General features: G+C 34.5%; 1 protein-coding gene across 1 annotated transcript in view; it reads left to right on the forward strand.

The window, feature by feature from the left end:
* The window catches only part of PLXDC2 (plexin domain containing 2), a 225,653-nt gene that overhangs the window by 163,746 nt on the left and 43,944 nt on the right, over positions 1–17,963 (forward strand). Inside the window, exons 5-7 of the mRNA XM_042817552.1 lie at positions 3,107–3,229; positions 6,024–6,142; positions 14,085–14,184. Of these exons, the coding sequence (XP_042673486.1) occupies positions 3,107–3,229; positions 6,024–6,142; positions 14,085–14,184 (342 nt within the window). The remainder of the gene's footprint in view (positions 1–3,106; positions 3,230–6,023; positions 6,143–14,084; positions 14,185–17,963) is intronic.

Consider the following 17,963-nt stretch of genomic DNA (forward strand, 5'->3'; position numbering starts at 1 on the left):
TTAAGGTATGACCAGTTATTTTAGGTAATTTTTAAAAAATCACACACAATATTATAATCTAAACTGGCTTTTGCTCTAATTCAACTAGATGCTAAAGCGCCAAACCAGTTTACTGTAGCATCAGATACATAAAACCAGTCTCTGTGTTACCTAACATGCAGTGCCTTAGAAGTGAGAAGATGATTATCAGTATAGATATTTCATTTTTATTTTGCCTGCGTATCCCATGTTTTGTCATATCTTTATAGATGCACAATAGCAACTTCAAAAGCCTCATTGTCTGTGCTGCTTTGAGTATGTATTGTTATTCTGCACAGCAGGGAAACATTATAAAAAAATGTCCTAATTGATACTGACTTTGTGTGCAACAAGGATTAGGAAAAGGAAACCACAGAAAGCTTACTGTGCGAATTGTTTTAATCTTATTTTCAGATTACTTGTTTCATCAGTTGTGCCCTCAGATCATGATGTGCATCCAGGGCTATTCCACTTAAGCCACTGAAATGACAGGCTAGTATAACCAACAGAAGTGATGGGAGAGCTCCTTTTTATCATGTTTAAACATAAGTGAAATGTTAGAGATGGTTTGCCAACCCAAAAGCTTCTACTGAAATAGCTGTGCTCTTTTAGAACAGAGTACACCAGTTTTCCAGTTTCTCAAAAGTTTTCCAGGAAAATTTCCTGAGCCAAGAAAGCTACTGCTGAAAATTATAAATTGCATCAGATAAAGAGGATATTTCAAAGTGAAGAGTTCTTAAATGCATTTTGAAATCAACTGAGGTCCTGCATCAAGAAAAAATATGTTTTGACAGTTTAGTAGCAATACATATTTATTACATATCTATTTCCCCTAGTTTTTGTGACTGTTCTTTTGCTCATTATGAGGAGTAGGAATACATCCTCATGGATTTTTCAATTGGTTTTAGCATTAGTCCATCCTTTGTTTTTGTTAGATTTATATATTCATGCGAAACTTACAGTATTCTGAGCACTCTTTCCTGTTTGATAACATTCCAATGTTTAGGAACATATTTAGATATAGTACTTGAGAGATTTGGAAGAGAGTACTTCCAGCCTCTCGCACAAAGGAGAGATTAAGTGATTCAGGAAATTGTAGGTCTGAAAAATTCTTCCTGACTAAATTAATAACCCATGAGCATTTGCCACTGTCAGAAAATTAGGTCACAGATAGTATTAGCCAATTTTCTACAGAATTCCATTCAGGAATAAGTTAGTTTTACATTTGCTGCTTTAAGTTGTAGTGACAGAGATAAAATGTCCATGCTCCACAGTGGCTACAGCCTCTGAATGTCTGGGATGATTTGAAATGACTTTGTGTTTCTTTTCAAGTTGTTCCAATGCAAGACTGGAGTTCTCATGAGAGTGATCTTCATGCAAGGCCTGCCTGCTTCCCAGCTATCATCCACCTCATGCTTTTCATTTTTGTCTAAAGTAAAGCTGTGTCCAGCAAACACTTGGAAATACACTCTTTGATTACTAATCACCTGCGCTGATTGACTTAGTTATGTGTTGTAACACAAGCAAGTCTTTTGTTTTCCTATTGTTTTCCTATTGAAAACCTGAAAGGGAAACTGTATGTAAAGATGGGAGCATTGCATAAGGGATGAATAAGTACTGAAGTATTAAGGCTAGGAGCAACACATGAACATGGCTTCAGAGTTTCTGTTATCTTCAAATATTAAGGAGTGATTTCAGGGTTATAGACCTACCTAAGACTGTTAAAATACAAGCATACATGACCAAGGAAATAATATAAAGCACAAATATTTTATGAAATTTTATTTATTTAAAATGTCTAAATAAACATGAGGAAGTGGTTCTCAAGGCAGTGATATTTTAGAAGTATGTAGCAATAAACAGGAAAAAAATGAAATGCATTTCATGGACTATGCTTTGACAGGACTGCTGGCTACCCTAAAACGATGACTAATGAAGTCTATGAATGACTTGTAAATATGTGTGAGTGTTTTTCATTTTTTAAATGTTTTTTCTCTGTGTCGATTAGCAAAAGAGAAAAGGTTTCATTCTAGGATTTAGTAAATTGGACGTTAAAATGCTGTGTTCTTTGAATACGTAGGTGTGCTTTAAATGACGTAAAGGTATTTAGTTGCCTAGATCACCACCTTGGTAACAGAATTTTTCAAAAAGAGCTTAATAGATAGAATTTAAGAATAGACACTACAGTGGAATTAAAGTTCTGAAGTCAGACTGTGTTTGGCATTTAAAGATGTTAGTCCCTCTGTTTAGTTGGAGTTCATGAACCTTAATGCAAGTTTATTTGTAGAGCATAAGTTGTTCAAAATGGCAAGGTTTTTCTGCCATTTAAGTGCACAGATGACTGTTTTTCCTCAGAGGAAATACTTGAATTCCAAACTATGTAGAGCTTTTAAGTGAGAGCTGCTGGTGGAAGCAACCCAGGATGTACAATTGTCTGAAGACTGTTGTGGATTTGGGGATGAGCAGGAAAAACTAGTGAGATCTGACAACGCAGAGAATGTTCCAGAATTACGTCTTGGCTTACAATCATGAAAAAAGCCTACTTGTTCCACTCCTCATTTTATTTTTTTTTAAAGATTGTCGCTTCTGGTTGTCTGAATTTGTCTCTTACTCTGTTTCTCTACAAATAGGAGAAAAGATTATCCCAAGTTCTGAAGAGGTAATAATTTACAAAAACAAATATGTAGATAAATAAATAGCAAAAAGGCAGATTGCTGGAAGGTGTGGAAAAAACTATGGAATATACATAGTGGTAAATGACTCATTTTGATAATGCCATATATTTGCCTTTTGTCCATAACTGGAATTTGCCTTCCTTGTGTTTGCTCTGTTTTTGTGTTCTTTTTCTGTATGGAAAATGTCTTCTTGAAGTAGTGGTTCAATTGTTTTTCTTGGATCTTGTTCTTCTGACAAGCAGATATCTTCCTGCAGTTTTAGATCTTATTTAATTCACTACAAAATTGGTGGTGGGATAAATTTCTCTCAGAAGACCCTTTACTGCTCTGGCAATGCCTGTTTAAACCTGCTATTCTATTAAATCTTTTCAGAAGTTACTGAAATAGTCACAATATTTTTTTCTTTATTGTAGGTTTCATATATACTGGAGAAGTTGTGCATCGAATGCTAACAGCTACACAATATATTGCACCCTTAATGGCAAATTTTGATCCCAGTGTATCAAGAAATTCAACAGTCAGATACTTTGATAATGGTATGTAGTAGTCCTTCGTAAATAAATGCATCTGTGTCCCTTGATTCTTCATATTTTCCTAAATATTTTTGAAGGAAAAACTGAAGATTTTTTTCAGTATCTATTTTTTTAAACTCACAGGCTATTTAAACCATGTGGCTAGACATCCAAAAAATTTCTTTATCTATAAAATGGTTAGAGAGTCATCAGTTCTTTTTCCTAATTGGGTAGGTTGCTGTCGTGTATCAAAGTACATAAACTAGCAATGTGTTTTACCAATTTTAAAAGGAAAGACCTGACTTCTATAAAAGTATAAGTTCCTGTTCCTTGAAAAATTATACAGAAAATACTGTCCAGCCCCTTGTCTAAAATGGAAATAAAAAGTATTCATAGAGTGTAATACCAAGTCTATACAGAAGAAAGGCAGGTGTAAGGTTAATAAACCTGTCAAAGACTGAATGTCCATGGAGTTCCAGGATTGGAATCCAATACGCTCATCTGTACCATGTGTTCTCAGCAGTCCCCTGTAGAAAAAATTGAAAGGTTAAAAGGCAAACTGCAACGTTTGCTAAGTCTAAACTCTGTAAAATATTTCAGGTGCCTTAAAAGTGTGGACGTTTTTTCAAGAATTCGGTTATAGTTAATATTTTGAAAACATAACGTATGTGATTAAATGACATCCAGCTGCCTTACCTCAGGACTTTAGTGGTTGAATGCAACGTCACTTCTTCTTCACTCTTAATTTCAAACCTAGGGATGATATCAAAAAATCTGTTTTTTTTCTAAGTGTTCCTTGGTAAGTCCTTTGTATGGTTGTGCACAGTGCATTAAAACAAAGATTAAGAACATGTCCAATAATACATCCTATTTACAATCAGTGTGTACATTTTTATTCTTCAGGTCCGTGGTCAATATATATCCTATCACTATTTTAACCAAGTCATAAATTTCTCACATTCTCATCCTTAGTTGTTAAGAATTCAACAGAGTTGCATGAGAATATATTAGTCCTTGAATATTCTAAGAAAAAAAATAACTGTTTTCATTTTTTACATCATCTGAGACCATGGCCTGAGATTTGTCATCTTTCCTGAAAGAATTACAATATTCTGGGAAAGATACTATTGATTATCATTGTATTCCATACAAGATTTATTAGCTTCTATTACAGGGTTGAATATATTTTTGAAATTTTATATTCTTCCTCATGCATAAGTTATGATGATCTTTAGGACCAAAGGTTCTTTGGGACAAAGAATTTGCCATCTTACCCCAAATTTTTTTAAAAGTGTGAGTTGTCTCTTCAGCTCCTTATAACTTATTCATTGCTGTCTTATCCCTCTGGGCAAGTGTGCTGGGTTAGAACTGCATCTGTATTGGAAAAGCACAGAGTGTGGTGACCTGTCCACCATTGTGGAGGCAATTGCCTACATTCTCATGAACCTACACAAGTGTCCTTGGGAATGAGGAGACAGTGTTTTGGAGGAAGCTGACCTCCGCTTTAGTTTGGTATTCTGACTTCTGGACTGGCTATAAATGTTTCTATTTTTGCTCCAATAGTTTTAACAGTCCCTCTACATTCCTTTAAAATGAAATTTAGTATATTCCAATAAGAATTAATGATTAACAGTTAATACATTTGATTGCAATAGGAAAAATGCAGAGACAAATGCTCAAATTACTGAGCAGTGCTGTATTTATTAAAGACACATGGGCCAGTGATGCAATGTACTTACTGCAGTATGCACCAAAAATTTGCATGCTCACAGTTCAGTGACATCTTTTGACCAGATATATTAATAAAAGTTACAACTCTGAAGATCTGTAACAAACAATATTTCAAGGATATATCAAAAATACTTGAGCTAGAAGCAAACTGAGCTACCCTGAACACTCTGCAAGAAACAAAATTAAACTGTTGTGAATCAAAGCACGTAACTCCCATTAGCACCAAAACAATAATATGTTGGGTACAGTGTCTTGGAGACAAAAAAAGAAACATTTTTCAGTAAACACAACTCTGGTGATAAGTGTCTTTCAGCCAAGCTGCCTGAAAGTATCTGTAACCCTCAACATCTGTACAACATGCTCAGAGGATATGCAAGTCACTTGGGGTACATTTTTATTGCAGTAAGCGGATATTCAACAAGAGAACTCCTATGAATATTAACAAGTCTCTTACAAGTAAATCTCTGCACATCAGACTTAATATTCACTCCAGCTATGAATTGTGGTTTAAATTCAAGCTGTATTTATTTATTGCTGGTTTCTAATATTTTTCAATTTGCAGAGCCTCAGCAAGGGTTTGCACTATGCAGAAAAAAAAATAACACTATTTATATTAATGCATAGTTAATGGAAGAATATGAGTTCTTCAAATAATAAGTTTCACAAAACAGGTAGTGCTATTAGCACTTCGCTTTTCGAAGTCTCCATGGTGTATATATGTAAACATATCATATGTAGATAGTGGAAGAAAAGCCATGGAGGCACACCTGTGAATGTTGGATTTTGTTTCAGAGATTCTTATGCATCTCCAAACAAGTTATCTGGCCACTCTTGATTTAACAGACTCGTGTGAGTAGCTGAGGTAGTTATTTGTGGCTCTGTGATGTCTATCCTTAAGAAGATTTCATCTGCGACTTATGTTTGTAATACCTTCGGCTCTTCAGATGCTGGGCTGAGTCACTAAATAGAAAAATCACTGTTTTTTGTTTCAAGTAACTGCAGTTAAGTACTTTTCCTACAGTCAGTTAATATTTTTCTCACATTTTTTCTTCCCTTTGCCTCTCCACCCCCCCTCTGGGGTTCACAGGCACAGCACTAGTTGTCCAGTGGGACCATGTTCATCTGCAGGATAATTACAACCTGGGCAGTTTCACTTTTCAGGCCACCCTTCTCAATGATGGGCGTATCATTTTCGGCTACAAAGAAGTAAGTTGGGTCAGAAAACTTTCATTTGAGTAGAAAAATCTCTTTATACTTGTCAGGAATTTTCCCCCATTTTTGATGGATGTTTTTAAGTTCAACTGTATAAGACCATTTCCACATATTGCTTTTAAGTCACCTATTATGCAGAAAATTACACTTCATTGTAAAAGTGATGTTCATGTGATGGATTTGAAAAACATCAACATGGCTCGAATGTGCTACTCCTAGATTTCAGCTGGCCCATTTTGTATGATTGTAAGTGTTGGTTGTTAGCAAAGTCTTGATTGATTTGTAGATTTTTTTCCAGCTTTGAAATGTAGGGCAATATTCTCAATTTGTTCAACCAACTTAAATACTCTAGCATCAAAGATTAGTACTGAAAGGCTACCTTTCTTTTACATTTTCAATTTCTTGTCTACTGAAGGTCTTCAAGGTCTTTATATTTCAAATAATAAATAACTAATTTGTGTCTTCTGTTCTGTGAGGCTTTCCATTTCTTTGGTGATAACTCTGTTTAGATTGAAGCCATTTGGTTTATCTTCTTAGCTTCAGTATGTTGCTGTCTCGATTGGGATCTTGTGCATTTTCCAAGTCCTTTAGAATTTCTGTTGTATATTTCAATATTTCTGATGAATCTTTCTTAATACTAGACTAGTTCTGAGGCTATACCTCCAAGGCAGTGTCCTCCAAATGAGCATCAACAGGTGGATAAGTTTAAGTCTGCAAGGACAAGGAATGCTTTCTTTCATTTTCATTATTTTGATTATTTTAATATTTTAATCTCAGTCCAGTATGGAGAGTGTAAGAAATTGTGACTTTTCTTTGAATATGTAAATGTATTTTTATCCTCCACGTTAAAAATGTTACTAGTGATATGACTTATTTTACAGATTCGGGGAAATCTGGTTTCTCTTCTCCCTCTGCTGCAGACCAGTTGTGTGCTGTCAGGCTCAGTTATCATGCTTGTGTCAAAGCCATGTATCTAAATGAAGCAATACTACTCTCCCCTTCATTAGAAAGCTAGTGGGAGTCTGGGTTATTCTACTAGTAGCATTAATATCTTATGATAAATGTCTTTGCACCTTGCTAACAGGGTTGCTGCAGAATATTCTGAGTTATTTTTGTAGATGAAAGAAACTTCTGATATGCCCACATACCTGGTTTTCCTTATCTTATAGAAGATGTGCTGATGTCTCTGACTCTTGGTTTGTTTCTGAACATTATGTGCCATAGTATTCATCAATGTGCTTTATTAACATGTTGACTCCAGCTTCAGAAAAGCTTTGCTCTGGTTACCAGAGAGGAGCCTGAGCTTTGTCAAATGACTGTGCACCAAAGCATCTTTATCTCCTATTGTTGAAACCTTATTAAAGGAAAAAAAGCTTTGGAAGACTACGGAAAATGTCCTTCCTTCAAGGCCCAGAGAAGTGGGGAGTTACATTACTTCAATTTGTAATTTTAAAATGAATTTGCTAAGAACTATCATCAAAGTGGTGGTGTTATGAGAAAACTGCTATTCCTGGCTATCAGATCCTGAACCCTTTCTGTCAATGTCTAGAACTCTGCAAAATGAATTTAATATTGGTGATAGAAGCTGCTGCTCTAAAATGATAGTATCTTGTGTTCATTTTGCACAAATGAATGCAGTGATGCTGTATGCCAGGCAGAGAATATTTTATTCATTTAGGAGGATGGGAGGAAATGGGTCACTTCATTAGCAACTATGCTATATGATGTATGGATAAACCTAGCAAGTTCTGTGGTAGCGTTGGATGGGCTTCTTGCTCTCATTGTTTCTACTGAGAGCTTCCTCCAAACCTCATCTGCTTTCTAGGAGTAGGTTGTGATCATCTGTTTCAGTAATCCTTAAACACAAAGAATTGGAATTTACAAATGTGGTAATTTATGGCTTTTTTCCACTGCTCAGCAATGGAACCTCTCAAATTCCCTGCACAGTACAGACTGTCACAAATTATTCTTGTCCTGAATGAAATTTCTTTAGAACTATCGCACTCATTCAAGGACAGAGACTTTTCTAGGACAGTAGTTACGTACTTGTTGTCTGCAAATAATTTTGTGAAATTATTGCAATTATATATTTCGCTAGGATTTGTGTAGTTAATTTGGAGAATAAGATCTTTTGAAGACTGTATTCGCCATGTGCCTTACTTCATTAAAACTACCTCATTCAGGAAAATGAAATAATATTTCCAATTATTGATCAAACACAAGTTGTCCAAAGACAAAAATTGAGACACTTGTAAATTAAATCTTAACTCCAGAGCTTATGCACCCAGATAGGAATTGATTTGGTTTCTAAATCCAGTGCTTTCAGAAATCTTCCATTATGGAATAATTTCTCTTGCTGGTGTGTAATATTGTCACAGGCCCCGTTAGCTCCAATAAAATTACTGATTTGAGTGCTCACTAGCATGAGTGAAAGTAGAAAGGGAAGATTTCTACCATCTTTTTGGTGCCACTTCATGTTAACATCACATTTCATCAAAAATGACAGTGATCTATGGCAAACCTGTGAGGGATTCACTGTATTGTCATAGGAAGCTTTCAAGCTGAAACATCAGTGCAAGACATGTATCACACAGGTTGCCAGTGGTATTATAAAGCATCCCTCAGGGACTCTGTGAGTGACAATGGAAGTTTATCCTGAAGAATCCACTTATAAAATAATTTGGATTATACATTTAATGAAAATACAAATAGGAACTAGATTTTACCTTTTATTTATGATTTATTCAAACTATTTGAGATTCCCTCTTCATTTCCTTCCTGCTTCCAAATCACATTTGCTATCTCATAAAACTGGTGTTGATAACCAAAGCAAGGTCTTGGCTAGAGTCTGCTGAGAGTCAGGGAGATCTGTCCAATCTTCTGTGTTCTGTAGTTTGCCTAGCAGGAAACAGTCTGAAATGCATGCTTGTTATCTGAGATCCATAATAGATTCTAAAAGAAATAAAAATGTGGAAAAGAAGCCGAGCCACAAAAATTGTGAAATCTGGAGATATCTGAATATCTTTCAGAAAAGTGAATAAGTAAGTGAAGTAGCTATGCAGTCAAGTTTTCAAAATGAGAAAACTAGTTGAAATGCACGAGATTTACTTTGGTATTTTGTCTAATTCTTAAATGCTTTGCAAAGGTGAATCTAGCCCTACTAAAAATCATAACTATTGTGTTTGCTAATCTGTTCATCTGATATTCTTCCTGTACATAAATATTGGATTCAGTTTAGCATTAATATCAGAATGTCAGATAATATTGGCATAAGGTCTGAATTAATATCAACATAATATTAGAATGAATATCAGCATTGAATTACAGTGGGAATATCCAAGCAATTTTTATGTACTGGGTACAGTTTTTTCTTTTCCTTTTTGTAAAGAAAATATGGCAAGGTCCAAAAACAAGTCAAATATGTATTTATTTCCCAATTTAGTATGTTTAACAGGCACATATCTTCATTTTAAGTAACACTTTGCTTACACCATTAGTTGGCGTTCTGGCAAGTGTTTAATATGTCAATTGCAGGAGGTGATACACCTCTGCTATATGTAAAATACTGAAGGTACTGAACAATCTATCCAGTAGAAAGAAAAAAAATGAAAGAGTATTTCCTGCAAATGAATACTTTGGTATAATTTAGTAGCAAGTACTTTTTTTATATTGTCCATTTCTCAGAAGTTCAGTTTTCAGGAGCTCTTTTTTCTTCTTGAACAATGTGACTATTCATTATAATCTTTTCCTGCTAGTGCGTAATGTTCCACACACTTTGTTTTGTTTTCCTCTGTGATTAATGCAGGACAAATTAGGCAGAAGTACCAATGACTTTGTTAATGGTTTATGATATTTTTCTGAATTTCACTCTCTTGAAGACTTTCTTCGTTCATTTAAATAGCAATGACTCCCTGTTTATCCAGAAACCTTTATAAAAGTTGAAATGCCTGTTCAGTTTGCCCAAAATGTGAAGTAATAATATAATTCTGAGACTTAGTGTTCCTTTCTACTGTACAAGTAGGCAGAAGTGAATGTGTGTGATTAGTTACTGACACTTGTATAAAATTGATTTTCCTGCTATATGTGATAGAATGTATTTCATTTTGAGGCTCCAAATACTCCAAGCCTCCTGATTGTTAATAGAAAATTTAAAAATTGAACAATCTGAACAAATATTCTGCCTGCGTTATACATTTTTGGCACTTTTTTGTCTCTGCTATTATTATTATCAAAAATATTAATATGGAAGTAGGATCTCTGGTTTGTGAGGTGTTCAGTTTATTCAACTTAAAACCGAAAATAAGTTTCATGCAATTTGGTCTTTAATATTTGTTGAGGAAACTGGCAATGGAAATCCTATATATAAGTACTATTGTATTCCTAATTATTATTTTGCAGCTTACTCTGGCTATTATCTTTGACTCGGGTTTGATGTGGGGCAGTAATTGCACCCTGCTTACCATCTCCTTCAGAATAAGGTCAGAGGCCATTATTTTATTCTTTTTTTTTTTTTTTTTTTGAAGAGTAAGATTCTGAGTAGCCCTCAGAGAAAAGTTGAAAAGAAAAAACTTTGGGAGTTCTCAGATGGAAAATACTGTCTAGATTACCGTGCCTAAGGAAGAATGGAATTCAGCATAAATTCTAAGTATTCTCCCTGTTGTTGAATTACTTAATCAGCAATAGAGATGTCAGCGTCCCCAAAGCATTTGGGAAGCTCATTCATATACCTGTGATTTACACAGTATAAGAGTTCATATTGTTGACGGTAGAATCAACATATATTTTGGAATGATTCTAGTTAAAATCCATCATCCTTATACAACGTCATAAAACTCCTTGCTCAACTGTTCAACTTGTCAGCCTGTCATGACGTGCCTTGTCATTCAAAGGAGAGATTCAGAACAGTAGCTATTTGCTTACTAGCTGTGTATGGATGTAGTTTTCAATGACAAACATGTCACTTATCATAAGCTTCCTATCAAAAGGGTGTATTCTCTAAAAATACATAATATGGTAACTGTCCACTTTATCCTTTCATCTCGTTGAAAAGACTTCCCCTGTAAGCTCAGTACACTCATCACTGATAGACTTAAATGTTTTTTCTGTAAAATCAGTTATTTCCCCCTACTATAAGAATAAAAATATGCATTTGAAAATGCAGATTTAATTACGCTGCAGTTTTTCAAGAGTTTTTCTTAGGTTATTAATTACCTCTACTTTACATTTTTGCTCCATATGACTACTTACTGGACGTAAGTTATATCACAGTTTGAAGAGCTGGCTACACTCATTTAACTTGTGAGACTTCCTTATCTTACATATTTTTTTCTGCTTCTAAAGCACTTATTCAAAATTTCAACAGCTTTTTAAAAGTTGCTGCCATTTTTCCAGCACACTTTGCAGATCATACACCTACCTGAACACCAGTTCCAGCTTTATTTTGTATCTCTAAACTAATTCCTTTCTTCATTTGCTTCATTTCCTTCCTAACTTGAAAGAGAGATAGTCATTGCATTCTTCAAACCAGTGACTTGATATTCTGACTTGATATTGTGTTCTCAAAATCTTTCAAGACAGTTTCCCTCGTCATTAATGTATGTATTTCTCTAAAGTATTCTGAGATTGTGAATAATTTTCCCTTGTTTTGTTTGTGTTCATGCTAAAGAAAATTTATAGACTTGTTATGAACTCTGTAAGTCTTTTATTTGGAGGACTTTGAAAGTATGTCTTTTCAATATCATATATCATATTCTCCAATATATGCATCGCAGCTGAGCTGATACAAGCTTATCTAATAGCTGATACAAGCCAAGCTTAAAATGATGTAAAAATAGCAGTATTACCAAACTATTTCTTGTAGATCAGGTATACAAGAAGCTCCAGATAAATGCAGCCAAAACAGTACAAATTCACAGATTGTAGAGAATGTAAAATAATTTGAAATTTATGACAGTATTTAATTTACTAGAACTCACTTTTTATGTTGATTTTCTCAAATTTAACTTTTCCTAGCCTGATTCTAGTGAAATCAAAGCTAAAGGAGATTTTGGGAACAAGGAAAAGGAAAAACAAACTACATTTAAACTCAAATACAAGAAAACATATCATTGTTGGTTGGTCGGCAAAAAGACAATACTGAATCCTCATTCACTGGATTATTAAAGGTTTTTTCTTTAGATTTTATCTGACAAGTGAAAAACACTGTCCAACAGTATAGTTTTGTTATTTTCACATAGATAAACCAGAGTATACTATTAGATTAGCTGAGTTAGCACCTTGCATCTCAGTCTGTAACATCTGATCCAGTTTCTTCTGTCTTCAGTCTAGTAATTCCTGGTTAACTATAGGCTAGCTTTCAAAAATAAGATATCCAGCTGTGATTTGAAAGCAGCAGTGGGTAGAGTTGATAATTTCCTTTGGCAGTTTATCCCAGTGGTTAACAACTATCAATCATAGAAATATTATTCTACTTTGAAACTGTGTGCAGTTTTCAGCTTCTGGTTGTACCTTTCTGTACTGAATGCAAAAATTCTTTAGCCCTAGAGTTATTTCTCCTCATGGCAGTGCTTGTTCATGGTAATCAAGTCAGTGTTCCACTTTCTTTGGAGAAGACAAATCAATCTCATTAACAATATTAATGGCAATTGAGAACTACAGAAGCTTTCAAATGATTTTTGTGACTCTTTTGATCTTCCTTTAGTTTTCAGAATCTTTTCAAGAAATAGACCCTCCTAAATTCTGTGTAAAACTTCAGTAGTTATCTAATGTGCATAAATATAAAGCAGCAACGTCACTCTTAGGTTGTATTTCACTGTTTATGTAATCAGATATCACATCAATTAAGTTTCTTGCTCTGATTACTCCTCTGAAAACTGGTGTTGCTCATTCACTACCATCCCAAAAGTCCTTTCAGAACTGTTGATTTCCAGAAAATGATCCCCTGACTTCTACTTCACACTTTGTTATATAAGCTGTAACTTTATAATTTTCAAAAGTTCTAATTTGCTAATTCATCCAAACATTTCACTATTTTTACTCTGTGAGTATCATTTGAGGAACTGGTAGACAGTAAATTTATGTTTCCTTCCCAGACTTTAAGAAAATCTGATCCTTTGATGATGGATAAGTTTGTGATTAGTCTGATTAACTATATTAATATTATATACATACATTTTACTTGTAACTAAGTAAAAACCTTACAGAATTCTACTATACAATTCAAATATGCAATGATCAGCCAAAGCTGCAGTCTTCTCCAAAAAATGAAATAAAATTTGATAATGCCTACTTTCATAAAACTATGTTACCTGGCATCAATATCTCTGCTCTGTAAAGCTGGACTAGTAGATGACTCTCTAAGTCCTTTTATTCCTTTCTGTAGATGTCAATGTATATCTGACATTTTCAAAATTTTCTAGAACAATTTCCCCGCTACTCCAAAATATGTTGAATATGAACATCCTCAGACTGAAAATATTTTCGAATAGATTGTAAAACACTTTTCAGTGCAAGTTACCTGAGTCATAAATTTTTATTTGCTCATCCCAAACTGAACTTTCTATTCAAGTGTTTAATAGCAGACAAGAGGTAATGCCTCCTCCATGTCTGATACTAGCACCTCATACCAATTTGTCTTCAACTGGGGGAAATAAATTACTGAAAATTCCTGCTCTTTCCTCTGTCATTATTAAAAATATCCCACCTCTAAATTTTGATTAGAATATTGTTATATAAAATTCTAAATGAAGCGGGACAAAATAAAATTGAAAACTCTATTTTCAATCTTTAATACATCCTTACTCATAATTTGGTGTATTATATTACATACTTATATAAAGTTACAATGGCTAAGTGTTCATTCTGAAAATAATGTTAATTTTTGGCTCAATTTTTTTAGTTCAATTGTTCATGCATGTCCTCCTTTTTTGTCTTCCAGATTCCTGTTGCTGTGTCACAGATAAGCTCAACCAACCACCCAGTGAAAGTTGGACTATCAGATGCGTTTGTGGTCGTGCACAGAATCCAACAAATTCCCAGTATGTAGTATGTAGTCATACTAATGATTTGGAGGCCGAGAAACAAATATAAGCTGATTACATTAAGGATGATTAGCAACACAACAAATTACTTCCCTAATTTCAGCTTGTTAATTCAAGTGTAATTTCATTTGCATGGTAATTCCCAATGGGCCTTTCTCTGTCATTGTTTCTTTTATGCAGATAAAGTAAGTAAATAAAACTAAACAACCAGCCAAATAAGGTAAACTTAAACTGTTTACTCACAGAATTTGGGATTCCATAAGATTCTCCATCTGAATTCTCTGTCCTTATTCATAGAAATGAAGAAACAACCTGTTCAGAAAAGTCATCTGGATCAAAATAAAAAATAAAAAATGTATTCAGGCTGGAAGTTCTTGATACCTCTGAACTTCAAATTCATGTACACATAAATGCCATCTTGGGCTCAATTTTGACAACAGAAATGCAGATGATATTTAATTTTACCTGACATTAACTGTACTGTATATGAGTTGACTGAAAACTAGGAGTAGGAAATCAAGTATGATTTCCTTATTGCTTTGTTTTAATGTAGTGTGCTCAGACCCCTTTGAGATGTGTAGCCATTAGAGAGCATGCTTGCTTTCAGTGTGCATTTTTATTTATAGATTTGAAACAAATTTGGTAGATTCAATTTTTGATGATTTTCTAATAGTACGGTGCAAATGAATGGAACTGCAGTTCGGCCAGCCTCCTTGGCCTGAGTCCAGGTTTGCTCTAAAGAGTACTCTGGTGGAAATGTGATGCAGATGAAGCTGTTAAAGACTGACCTGATCCAGCTCATCTTTAAGACAACATGCAGATGGGGCTGATACTGAAGTTGAAAGTACAGTTGCCTCTCTCAACTCATTTAAACAGTCTTAGGTATGAGGAAGGATAATTCTAATGGCATGAGATTATCCTACTATGAGAAAATTGAGAGTTTTAGCTTGTTGTGAACTCAACGTGGCGTGAGAGTGGTTAGAGTCCAGGTCTCACTTAAGAGATCAGATCTTAGGAGAACTTTGGTTTTGATACACAATAGATGTGATGTGCCTATGGATGGCTGCATAGAGTACTTTTGAGTACTTAGTACTTGAGTATTCTAAGCAACTCATATTATCGGTTTAAGCAGTGTTTGTAACTAAATGATCTGAATATGCAAGTCTTCAGATTTTACAAGCTACTCAAATGACTTTTTTTACATTTACATATTTTTATGTAGAGTGTCTGGTATATGTGAATCTTTATTCTGATTTGGATATTTCTGTAGAACTGTTTCAGACATGCATCTTGTTTTACTAGTAATACAAAGTGAAGCATTTGCTGAAAACATACTTATTTGCTGATCTTCTTTTAGTAAGTCTGTCAACCTTTTTGTCACGTGACTCTACCTGCTAAGTGAAGCGACTCTAATTACCACAAAATCTGTCTAGTATTTCATCTTATTAAATTACATTAAAGAGTGACAGATAAGTAAAATAGAATGTGTGTATGGAGTCATGGAGTCTAAAACACACTGCTGCAGCAACTGATATATTCTCACTGTACCCACATTGCTACGTGACATTCACTACTTTGCTCCTCAACAACTGCTTCTGTGAATGGTGGTAATCTGTGATTACTTTTGCTACTTTACAGTTTACAGTTAGAGCTAGTATTAGTCAGGGGAATCATCAATTTGTCATAGATTTTGCTGTGGCCAAATTGTTCTTTCAGTGAGACAAGTTTTTATTACTGCATATAGGCAACACAATAGCATCCTTGAGAGAACTACTGCATAGTGTTGGCCACAGAGAGCCAGTGTCATTTGTTCTTTAAATACTCATGTTCTACCATTTCAGAGGTGTTAAATCAGCCATGGCTCTAATCAGTTACTGAAAAGCATTATGTACAATTTTTTTTCTTTGTTTCTTAGCTCTTTCAGGCAATAGAAGAAAATAAATTACTGTTGTCTTCTCCCAGAAGAAAAAAAAAAAAAAAAAGATATTATGGCTATTCGTTCTTCCTCAAAACTTTAGAAAAGACTTTTCCATGAAGCAGAATTCAATTTCCCTTTATGTTCATGGATAGTTATAAAAAAAACCCAAAACCTTCTGCTTTATGTTTGAATTATATCAGTTATTTATGTATACATCTTACATTTGAAAAGAAACCAAACATCAAATGCAATGCAAACCTTTTTGAATGGTAGCACACTCTCAATTCATCACCCATATAATATTTTATCGGAGAATATTGGTTACTCCTACTACTCAAATGCCTACCAGAAAATGAAACTATTACTCAGACAATAGTATAAGACTAAAGTCACATAACTTCGGATAACTGAGAGCTAGTTAAAAGGTATTTCTCACTTTCCAGACACAAGGGAGTAGTACTTTTTCTTCCCAGTGTAAAGTTAGCCCAAGTCTAGGATCCTTATGTTCAATTGGCCATTGGATGTGCTTGTTGCTCAAGACTGACATCAAAATAAATCTAGTCTACCTTAAACTTAGAAAGTTAACTGTCAAAAGGTGGAATATTATAAAGGCATTTCAAATTTTAATGTGGATAAAGCTCTACAAATATCTCCTAAAAAGACTAATACAGACAAGAACTCATTCTCAGTCTGAGCTACTAAATTTTATGAAATTATGAATGCTCATATGTTGAGTAATTGTTGAGAACAAACAAAGAAAGGGGTGGAGTGAGAGTATGTCTTCCCTTCTTGATAATTAGAAGCCACAGGAAAAGAGATCTGAGAGTGCTAGGAAGGAGGAATTTAGTGATTAGGATAAGGAATACTAAAGGGTTTTATTTTGGATGTTCAAGATTGTTGTTGGGAGGAAGTAAGATTAAAAGCTCAGGTTCATAAGAAATAAGTTTTGTTTTGGCAGATTGTGAAACAAAACCAGTATTTTGTTCCAGAAATTGATCTTGAACATATTTTAAAACTTGAGAATGCCTTAGGATGGTAAGGGGAATGGACAGAGAACAAAGGATGATAAGCCAAATTGGAAAGCCACCAATAAATATGTTCCCAAAGGCTTTGGTATAGTCTTGAATTCCAGTTTTAGTGCAACTACAACTGAAGCATATTTTCAAGTGGCAACTCTGCATATTGAATTATTTTCTGCAGACTCTTTTCCAGCAAGACCCATGAAAAAAAAAAAAACCAAAAAAAAAAACCAGAACTTTAGCATTATCTTCCTGAATGGTAAAAGAAGACCAGCAGTTTATGCTGGTGATATTCATCATATAAAGGTGCAGAGCACTTTTTGAGATAAATCTCAAAGCCTAACTTGCTGCTGCCTTGCTGGTGGATATGTCATTTACCACCATGTAAGGTGAACAGTATTTATTCATACTTTCCCCTAGTGTAATTAACAAAGCAGAGTGCCAGATCCTCCAGGCCTGCATGTTCATCTGCCAGGTGGTTGGGTACCTAGGCTCTATGTGTCAAAATCAAGAATAGTGAGGGGAAGAGACAGGTGAGCTGCCAATCTTTGATGAAATAACAGCACTTCCTCATCTGATATGAAGTGATTAAAGTTAAAAATATTTTTGCCAAGGCCTTAGATGACCATCAACCAACCTAAAAATTAGACAATTGGGTGCAATGATGACTTAAGGGAACTGAGAGCAGCACCATGAATTGGGGTAAATTTGAAATGGTGTGGAGGCTTACAAAGTAAAATGATGGGTGATAGTCACAGACCATTGCTGTAGCAGAGTTTTTGTATGTTGTTCATGAAGCAGAGCCTGCTTCACTGATTTTTTTTTTAATTCTCAGGTTA

This window comes from Centrocercus urophasianus, unplaced genomic scaffold (genome assembly GCF_019232065.1).
Source record: "Centrocercus urophasianus isolate 14NV4802_14NV808 unplaced genomic scaffold, USGS_Curo_1.0 seq_16, whole genome shotgun sequence".
Lineage (NCBI taxonomy): Eukaryota > Metazoa > Chordata > Aves > Galliformes > Phasianidae > Centrocercus > Centrocercus urophasianus.